This window comes from Bufo bufo, chromosome 6 (assembly GCF_905171765.1).
Source record: "Bufo bufo chromosome 6, aBufBuf1.1, whole genome shotgun sequence".
Lineage (NCBI taxonomy): Eukaryota > Metazoa > Chordata > Amphibia > Anura > Bufonidae > Bufo > Bufo bufo.
Window position 1 is genome coordinate 81,851,455 of NC_053394.1, and position 9,590 is coordinate 81,861,044.

Below are 9,590 nucleotides of genomic sequence, written 5' to 3' on the forward strand. Positions count from 1 at the left end.
GTCCTCTGTGTAGAATCTACGTGGAATAAAGCAGAATATTCCACTGCCGATACTGTCACAGCTGCCTCGAAAAGCATAAGGGTACGGCCACACGGTCAGGTTTCCTGATGAAGTTTTGGACGCCAGAATCAGGAGCTGATAAAAGGAGAGAAAGTATATAGATACGACTTCTCCTATCTTTTTTTCCCTTTTTTTATGCATTCCTAGTTTGGGCTTTGAAAACTGCATCAGGAAACCTGACCATGTGGCCCTGATGGGATCAGTAGTTCCCATATGTAGAGTCACAGCTCTAACACAGAAATCCTCAGATTAGAAGATCGTCCACTAAAGACGATGAAGATGATGAATTATTCATGACTGATCTGCAGCCTCAAGTGTAAAAGTTTTGCTTTTAGGACGTCACTGCATTTCATTCCGAAGGAAAGTGATCTGGGATTTCCCTGAATTGAAGCTGATAGGCGTCAGGGAGGAAGTAGGAGGGCTATATATTCTCCCCAAGCAGACCTGTGAGAGCACATTACACAGAATGAACAACAGCATGCAAGTAGAGCTCCCAGACCTCTCCACCTGGAGAGAAAAAGCAGATTCAGGCTCAATTCTTCTGCAGCCAATATGGGACTTTGTCACCTCTAAAGAACATGTGATTAGATCGCCTTTCTATCCAGTTATCTTCTCCTTCTCTGTCTACATGTTCTTCTGCCTTCCTTACCTAGCACTGGATGCCCTCTGTCACAAAATACCTGCTCTGAAGAAATATCAAGTACAGCCAAAGTCCAGACCAACCTTGGCTATGGTGCTACACTGCTTGGCACACACCGTTTACAGCCACTTGGTATTCATATTTCCACTGACTGTTGCTTACTGGTACTGGAGACCAGTCGATTTACCACTTGTGGCTCCAAAACTGCATCGATTTATACTGGACATCATTGCCTGTATGCTTCTGTTTGACTTCCAATATTTTGCTTGGCACCTGCTGCACCACAAGATTCCCTGGCTGTATAAAAACTTTCACAAGATGCATCACAAGTACACCGCTACCTTTGTGCTGGCAACACAGTATTCCAGTGCCTGGGAGATGTTGTCTCTTGGATTCTTTGCTAACGTCAGTCCCATCTTGCTGGGTTGTCACCCAATGACTGAAATGGCCGTCTTCATCGTCCATATCTACCTGTCGGTGGAAGATCATTGTGGCTATGACTTGCCATGGTCTATGCACAACTTAGTACCATTCGGGTTATGTGGCGGACCAAATCATCACGATCTCCATCATGAAAAGTTTGTGTCTAATTATGCACCCTACTTCACTCATTGGGACAAGTTGTTTAATACTATAGCACAGAAGAAACATCAGAAGAAACCTTAAGAACCAAGCAATGGACTGAATGAATGGTCAGAACTTGACCTTGATTTGCATTTCAGGACCAAGTGGGTAGATGCACCATGTGCTACATCTGTGACTGTGTCTTCAAGGTTTAATGGTCAGTATGTGGTACTGAAACAGTGCCTTGTACAGTCTACCTGCTCCTTGTCCATCGATGCTGAATGGTCAAAACCTGTACGTTGCACCATCTACCTGCTCCTTGTCCATCAAGGCTGAATAATCCAAACCTGTTCTTTGCACCATCTACCTGCTCCTTGTCCATCAAGGCTGAATGGTCCAAACCTGTACCTTGCACCATCTACCTGCTCCTTGTCCATCAAGGCTGAATGGTCCAAACCTGTACCTTGCACCATCTACCTGCTCCTTGTCCATCAAGGATGCATGGTCACTAAATGATAACTGGACATTGAACTTCAACATTGACTAACTATGGACATGCATTTACCTACACAATGCAGCAAAGTACTGTGCCCTTAGGGGGAAAATGAACTTTATGTCTTACTCCTGAGTATTAATTTATTTATTTATAGTACATTAATGTGACGATAATTGTGTCCGATGCCGTTTAGTACATACATTCATTTCAGAAGGATAATTTATTTATTATAAATATGTAGAAATATTCAATTTCAGACATCATTATCTGAATAATTGTGATGTAAAGACTAGAGTGATGATACTAAGTGTATAAAGCGATTGGTTTACTATGACCATAGAGAAAATAGTAAAGAATGTGCTTACAGAGGGGTAAAGTAAGTGTTAATAGACAGTTTGTGCATGTGTCATTTGGATTGACAGTATTATAAATGCAGATGTAGCAGAGCTGAATTAGATATTTTTTTTTTTGCACAGTGACAACTAACAAAAACACATGTCACACAAATGTCAAACTCATCTTTGCTACATTGCTATATACTGAAAGCTGAAGAAGGGGTATATTTATTGAAGTGAAGGGTTTGGAAAGTGATTTCAGGAATGTATTAAGAAAGTGCTAAAACAGATAGAAAGCAGTTTACGGTTTTGATAAGATGATGAAGAATTTGCTGGATAAATTATTTTATTGAATGGGAAAAAATGTGCAGATTTCATGGAATAAAACCTTTGCACTGAACACAGCTGGCTGTGCTCCCAAACAATGCCAGAAAAGTATGTACTATTTTTTTGTACATGTTGTTGTAAATTATAAATGTATTTATTACAGTTTATTAATGTTTTATATTTGTATCAATGAAGAATAATTATTAAATTCAGATTTTTTTAAATAGATATCGTTGTCTTTGATGTCTGTCTGGATGCCCTTATGTGTGAAAGTTTTGGGATGTATGGTATATCCATTAAAAAAGAATTCATGAGTGAAAATGATATAACATGCAGATATAACACACAAGTGGCCAATAGAAAATGCTTTGACAATGAAGAAAGTAAAGACCGTTTTATCTCTTAGGTTGGCATGGGAAGAGCATTAAACTAAGGGCAGCAGCTGCCTGGACCTTGTATGTCGCTTGGAGCAACTTTCTCGGTGTACTCTGCTCCAGTGGTCCCCAACCTGTGCCTTTCCAGCTGTTGCAAAACTACAACTCCCATCATGCCCTGACAGACTATGGCCTCATGCACATGGCCGCTGTGCGGCCGTTCCGTGCATTGGGGACCGCAATTGCGGTCCCCAATGCATGGGCAACATCTGTGCACCGGGCCGGACCCATTCAACTTGAATGGGTCCGTGGTATGTCCGCACCGGAAAAAAAATATGACATGTCATAGTGCTTCTGGTGTTCCTTTCCGGGACTCCGTTCCGCATCTTCGGAATTGTGGACCCATTTAAGTGAATGGGTCCGCATCCGTGATATGGGGTGCACACGGCCGGCGATTGCCGACCCGCCGTTTGCGGGCCCCAATACGGCCACGGGCGCCCAACGCATGAGGCCTATAGCTGTGATGGCTAACCTCCGGAACACCAGCTGTGGTAAAACTACAACTGACAAGATGCACACTTGCTTGGCTGTTCTCAGAACTCCATAGAAATGAATGGAGCATGCTGGGAGTCACCACAGCAGGAGTGCCGGAGGTTAGTGATCACTGGTATATGGCTATAAGGAGTTGCAGCTTTGCAACAGCTGGAGAGCCACAGGTTGGCAATAACTGATGTAAACGATGGGGATTAATAGTAATGAAGCAGGACCTAGATACAGTATGAGATAGCTATCAAGCAGCACAATAGGTGTATGTTTGCATGTTGTTTCCCTAGAGGAGATAAGCACGGTCACCACTTATCTCTGGGGGAAAAAAGAGATGTAGTTGTAATCCAACCTGCCGGGCCCACTTCCCTTTTAGGCCCCCATTTTAGATTTTTGACAGACCATGGTGACCATTGTATCTTTCATTTTGCTGGGCACCCCACATATAATGTGCCTTTATTTGCTGTCCCATGTGCACCAATGTCCGATATTTTTAATCGCTACCAGTTTATTGCAATCATTCTTATTAATAGCCCAGGTACTCCTGTCCCAAAATGCCTCTTTTGGAATGTTATGTGACCATACTCGTCCATTGGGGGCCTTCATTTACTGCACACCATCCAAAAAAATTGCTGGTGTTAGGCCTCATGCACACAACCGCATCCGTTTTGTCGAGGATACACAAATTACGGATGCAGTCATTGTGCGTCCATATTGGACCCATATGGTATATTTGAGTAGTAATGTCTGTCCTATTGTCTCCACGTGTGTATTGGCGATTTCCCTTTGTCCTGAGAGATAATTGAATTACCCCTCAGTTGCCTCCGGGAGGATTTTGTGTGGGAGTGTTTTACTGTATTGTACGTGTTTATTGGTTGATTTTACAAAACCCTGTGGGTGGTAACCTTGTTGGAAAATGTGTATAAGTCAATGCTTGTGTGTTCAATAAAGAGTTCCTGTTTTACCGTTTATCATGTTGAGGCTGGTGTTTGGGTAACTGATCGACACTGGGGATTGCTATACGCTGAAGATTTGCTATACTCCCCTGGCTATACTATTAGCTCTTGTAAGAGCTGTTCCTGCTCTCGGGATTTAGGAGAGGTTCACCCACTGGAGCCTGGAGCCTTGTCGTAGGCCCAGGGTGGGTAGGAGACGGTGAGATCTCAAGCAAGCTTCGGCGGTTGGTGGGGTCTGCAGCGCTTACGTTGTCAAGTGGAGTGCTTGGAGTCCTCGGGAAGCACTAGGAGCATCCATCGACGGAGGTACCCGGTCGGGGTGCCAGGAGATCCGTTACAGGTATAATACTAGTGGATTGTATACTACTATTAATAAGAATATTAAAGTAGTTTTATACCTTTCTACCAGACCCCCCCCACACACACACGCATCGCCGGACCTACGGAAAGAGCATACTTACCGTCTCTCTGCTGCTGATGTGACACACTGCAGCAACCAATCTGGCATAAAGACCCCCTAAGGTGAAAAAACCCTTAAAGAGTCACCAAGGAGTTTCATTATAATTTAAAAATTTTAAAGCATGAGACCACAGGCCAAGAACATTTAAATAGGTCACCTCTGAAGTGACTTCTAATAGTCTTGATACCTTCTTCTAGAAGTATCGTATATTATAATACCATTAGCATAGTATTGTATCTAATACACACAGTACTGTATAAAACACACTGCAGCAGCTGAAGATCCTTCTCTCACTTACATTTCCAACTTTAAGGAAACCCTGAAAAAATATTTATTTCAAAGTGACTTATGTCAAATCATTATTTTCAGCTACAACCACAGACCTTGTCCCCCACACAGCCTAACCTATTGACAGATATGTCTTCATGGTGCTACCCTCATTGTATTAGTGTACTATATATGCTTGTTTCCTCAGATGCTGGCCGGATAAGGGATTCAAGAAATGATCCTTACTGCCAATACAATGAGTTGGTTCTCTGGGTAATGTTAGCATCTAATATGTCACTCCTTTAATTTAATTTTTGCATAAATCTCAAGATTTAAAGACTAAATATGGACTTTTTCCCGCAGGAGAACTCCTTCAAACTAATAACCAGGTGGTATCTCTCCCCAGTTCGACTCAAACAGATGCACTGCCTCAGCACAGACATATGTTGGAGGTGCTCCCAAACCAAAGGCACATACCTACACATGTGGTGGCACTGCCCTGTGATTCAGCCTTTCTGGACTGAGATACTTAAACTGGCTAAACAAATGTGTTCTTTACCCGGGACCCCATCCCCCCTCTCAGTCCTACTACATGTCAGACTGGAAAACATTCCCTTTAGGAAACGCAGACTTTTCCTTTTCTTCATGGCTGCTGCAAAATCCCTTATACCACAATATTGGAATAAAAAAACACCACCGACCGTTTCACAGTGGCTAAATAAGGTCAACCATATTTACCACATGGAGGAACTGTCAGCCTGGGAGAAAAAATCCCACACAACATTTAAAAAAATATAGGAGGATTGGTTATCCTTCCAAAATACTACACCAGCACTTAACATGCTTTCTAACATACAGTCAGGTCCATAAATATTGGGACATCAACACAATTCTAACATTTTTGGCTCTATACACCACCACAATGGATTTGAAATGAAACAAACAAGATGTGCTTTAACTGCAGACTGTCAGCTTTAATTTGAGGGTATTTCCGTGGATCCGCAAAACACACACGGACGTGTGAATGGACCCTTACACACACATGCAACAAGACAGGCCACAATGGGCAGTCTGTCATGCACTACTCCTGTGACCTTGGATGTGACTGTAAGGAGGAACTCGGTTCCAACCTCACTTTCACACTCACCTTATACCTTAGGCTACCAAGGAGTGAAGTAACCTCCAAACACATCCATACACAACACTGCTACCATCCATCAGAGCAGCTGACGGAAAACCATAGTTATAGATGCACAGCACTCACAGGAACACACTGCATTTTAGCAAATTGGCTTTCAATGGTAACACAATAAAGATGGTTTGAGTTTGTTTACAGCAGCCAGGAACGACAGTGCTAGCAGGTTACAAACCGTCGCATCGCCAAGGGGGGGCCAGAGGGGGCCACGGCCCCCCCTACATCACGCTGTGCCCCCCCAACCGCAGGGCACAGGGAGATGAGTGCTTCCATTGCGCTCATCTCCATAGTCATCTGTATCGCCGTCCTCAGGACAGCGATACAGATGTCTGTGCTAATGCGGCGGGGCAGGGGAGGGAGAGGCGTGTCCCTTCCCCTTCCTTTGATAGGCTGCAGGCACTAGGCCGGCAGCCTATCAGAGGCCGGCGGAGGTGGCGCGATTCGCGCCGCATGAGCCGTACAGCGCGGGACACAGGCCGGAAGAGGCCTGCATCGCATCGCTTGAAGCAGGCATTGGCTATTCGTTCAGTCCTATAAGCCTACCCATCCCATAACCTCCACCCCTCACCCTAACCCATATAAATAAACACACCACACCACTGCTTGGATTTAATCGGCCACAGCAGCCGTTTATTAAATAAATACAACATAAATATAACATGAGTTAACCCCTGACGAGGGAGGTCCTAGAAGCCCCAATAACTTTATAAACACTGGAACACCTGCGTCTCCATCTTGCCCCCAGCCGTTGAACCCAGCTCGGAGGCAGCAACTGATGGACGCGTAATTAGTTCCTACCAGCTCCTCAATGAGAGTCCAGCCCCTCCCGCGGGGCCCTCCCATCCTCAGGTACCACCATATTTCACCACTTCAAGGACCTCCCCCGCCTCCACGACTGCCGCGACATATAACAACACCAACCCTCACAACTTCCACTTTCAATAGGGTCGGGCGGGTGGGCGATTCAGTCTCCTGGCCAGCACTGCTTTCACTTCCGCCTTCTTCCTCCTTCTCACCTCTGGCCACGCCCCCCATCGCCCTAGCAACTCCCGCCTCACCTCCGCTCCCGCCCCCACTCACCACTGACCCTTTCCTCACCAGTCCTGCCCTGCCAAGCCTCTTCATGAACGTCCTCCCCCACCGCTGCGCTCCTTGTCCGGACTGACTTGAAGCAGGCATTGGCTATTCGTTCAGTCCTATAAGCCTACCCATCCCATAACCTCCACCCCTCACCCTAACCCATATAAATAAACACACCACACCACTGCTTGGATTTAATCGGCCACAGCAGCCGTTTATTAAATAAATGCAACATAAATATAACATGAGTTAACCCCTGACGAGGGAGGTCCTAGAAGCCCCAATAACTTTATAAACACTGGAACACCTGCGTCTCCATCTTGCCCCCAGCCGTTGAACCCAGCTCGGAGGCAGCAACTGATGGACGCGTAATTAGTTCCTACCAGCTCCTCAATGAGAGTCCAGCCCCTCCCGCGGGGCCCTCCCATCCTCAGGTACCACCATATTTCACCACTTCAAGGACCTCCCCCGCCTCCAAGAACGCGCAGCTTGACTACCTCAACCCTGCGTGTCCCTCCACATCCGCAAAGCTATCTCCACTCCACTCTGGAGCCCCAGAGCCCACAAATCCGTACCTACCGCATTCAGGTGCACTCCATCTGCTCTCCAAAACGCACCCTCACCCTTCTCCAATACCTCATGCCGCACCACCACACCACCATTCCTTGCCATAAAACGGCCCACCGCTCTGTTTACCTTTATCCTAGCCTTATTAAGGCTCTCCACTGACCTCGCACCTCTCCACGCCTTCCGCGGCACAATGTCAGACCAGACAATGATCACCCCCGGAAACAACGCCCAAATCCTGAGTAAGTCAAACTTGACATCCCGAACCAATTCCCTAAACGGACGCTTTCCTAAATCATTCCCCCCCACATGCAAAACCAACACATCAGGAGGACGATCTAAACGAACGAAATGATGCACCTCCCGCAACACTCCGCCCCACAACATACCTCTGACGCCTAACCACCTGACCGTAGCCAACTCCGGACTCACACCCAACTGCCGCCCACTCGGCCTCACATCCGCTCTGATCGCACCCCAGAACACATAGGAGTGCCCCAAAATCCACACCAACGCCGCCATCATTCGACCTGTGAACACAAAAGAACAAAATCAACATCACCTACCTACATCCTTACTCTACAACAATGCAGGCCGCACATACGATTTAAAACGAACCGACTCCCAACGCCCAATCCTCCTAATCACCTCCTCACTGGCGCCCAACCTGGCTGCCTCAGTTGCCGCACCAATTCTGAATGAATGCCCAGAATAATCTTTGACCGGCACCCCCAAAACCTTTAAACATTTTTTAAAGACCGACAGAAACTGAAACCTAGACAAAAAGGAACCGTCCTCATGCCTCAAAAACGGGACCTCGTTCCTCTGCAGACTCGCGCCATACGATCCCGCACACCTCACCGGGCACATACTACACCCTGGCACTGCAAACAACGTAAAACGCTGCCCCCTACCCTCCTGATCCGTCTTTGACCTGCGAATCCGGATATGCAACCTATCCCCCACCCACTCAATATCCTCACTCCTAAGGCCCCCCGCTCTCCTAACACTATCACACACCAACTCCCCCAAGCGGAAAGCCCCAAACAACGCCAAAGCAAACGCAGCCTTAAACAGCCCCAGCTCCCACCCTGAACTACAAACACCACTCAACTTATCACCCATTTGCACCAACAACTCAAAAGACTCCGGCCTCCGACAGTCCGGCACCCTGCCTGCACCCCTACGCCAACCCTTCAAAACCTGTCGCACCAAAAAACTCTTAGTCAAATCAGGTAACCCCCGCCACTTAAAACCAAACGCTATACCTGAAATAAGATGATTCACCTTTGACACCGACCACCCCTCGCTCTTCAACTGCCCCAATCAACATCAACAACTGCACATCACCATCCACTCCACCAGCACCCCAAGTCCCATTCCACGCCTCCCAGGTCGTCCACGCCTTACCATACTCCCTCCAAGTACCCGGACTCAACGAATCCCTCAACAACCCCAACCCCTTCTCGTACTTGCATTTAAACTTGATTTTTTTTTTTTTTTTTTTTTTTCTCTGCTTAATTAAGGCGAGTGCCTGGGGCAACCAGGTGCTATAAATTGAACCACTTACACTCTTCAGAGCCTGCTCTTTCTGAGGCTGCTCTACTAAGTGGCTTCTTATTAAGTGGAGTTAAAAAACCAGGAGTTCTAGAGCTGTGTGTGGTTTTGTGGGAGTGATTGCAGGTGGCTGAGTGTGGATTGCAGCAGAGATCATTGAAAGTTAAGT

General features: G+C 46.4%; 1 protein-coding gene across 1 annotated transcript; it reads left to right on the plus strand.

Moving 5' to 3' along the window:
• Positions 1-533: 533 nt before the first annotated feature.
• LOC121003962 (cholesterol 25-hydroxylase-like protein) lies at positions 534-1,521 on the plus strand. The gene has a single exon (XM_040435954.1). The coding sequence runs from the start codon at positions 539-541 to the stop codon at positions 1,364-1,366; it is 828 nt and encodes a 275-aa protein (XP_040291888.1). The 5' UTR covers positions 534-538; the 3' UTR covers positions 1,367-1,521.
• The last annotated feature ends 8,069 nt before the right edge of the window (positions 1,522-9,590 follow it).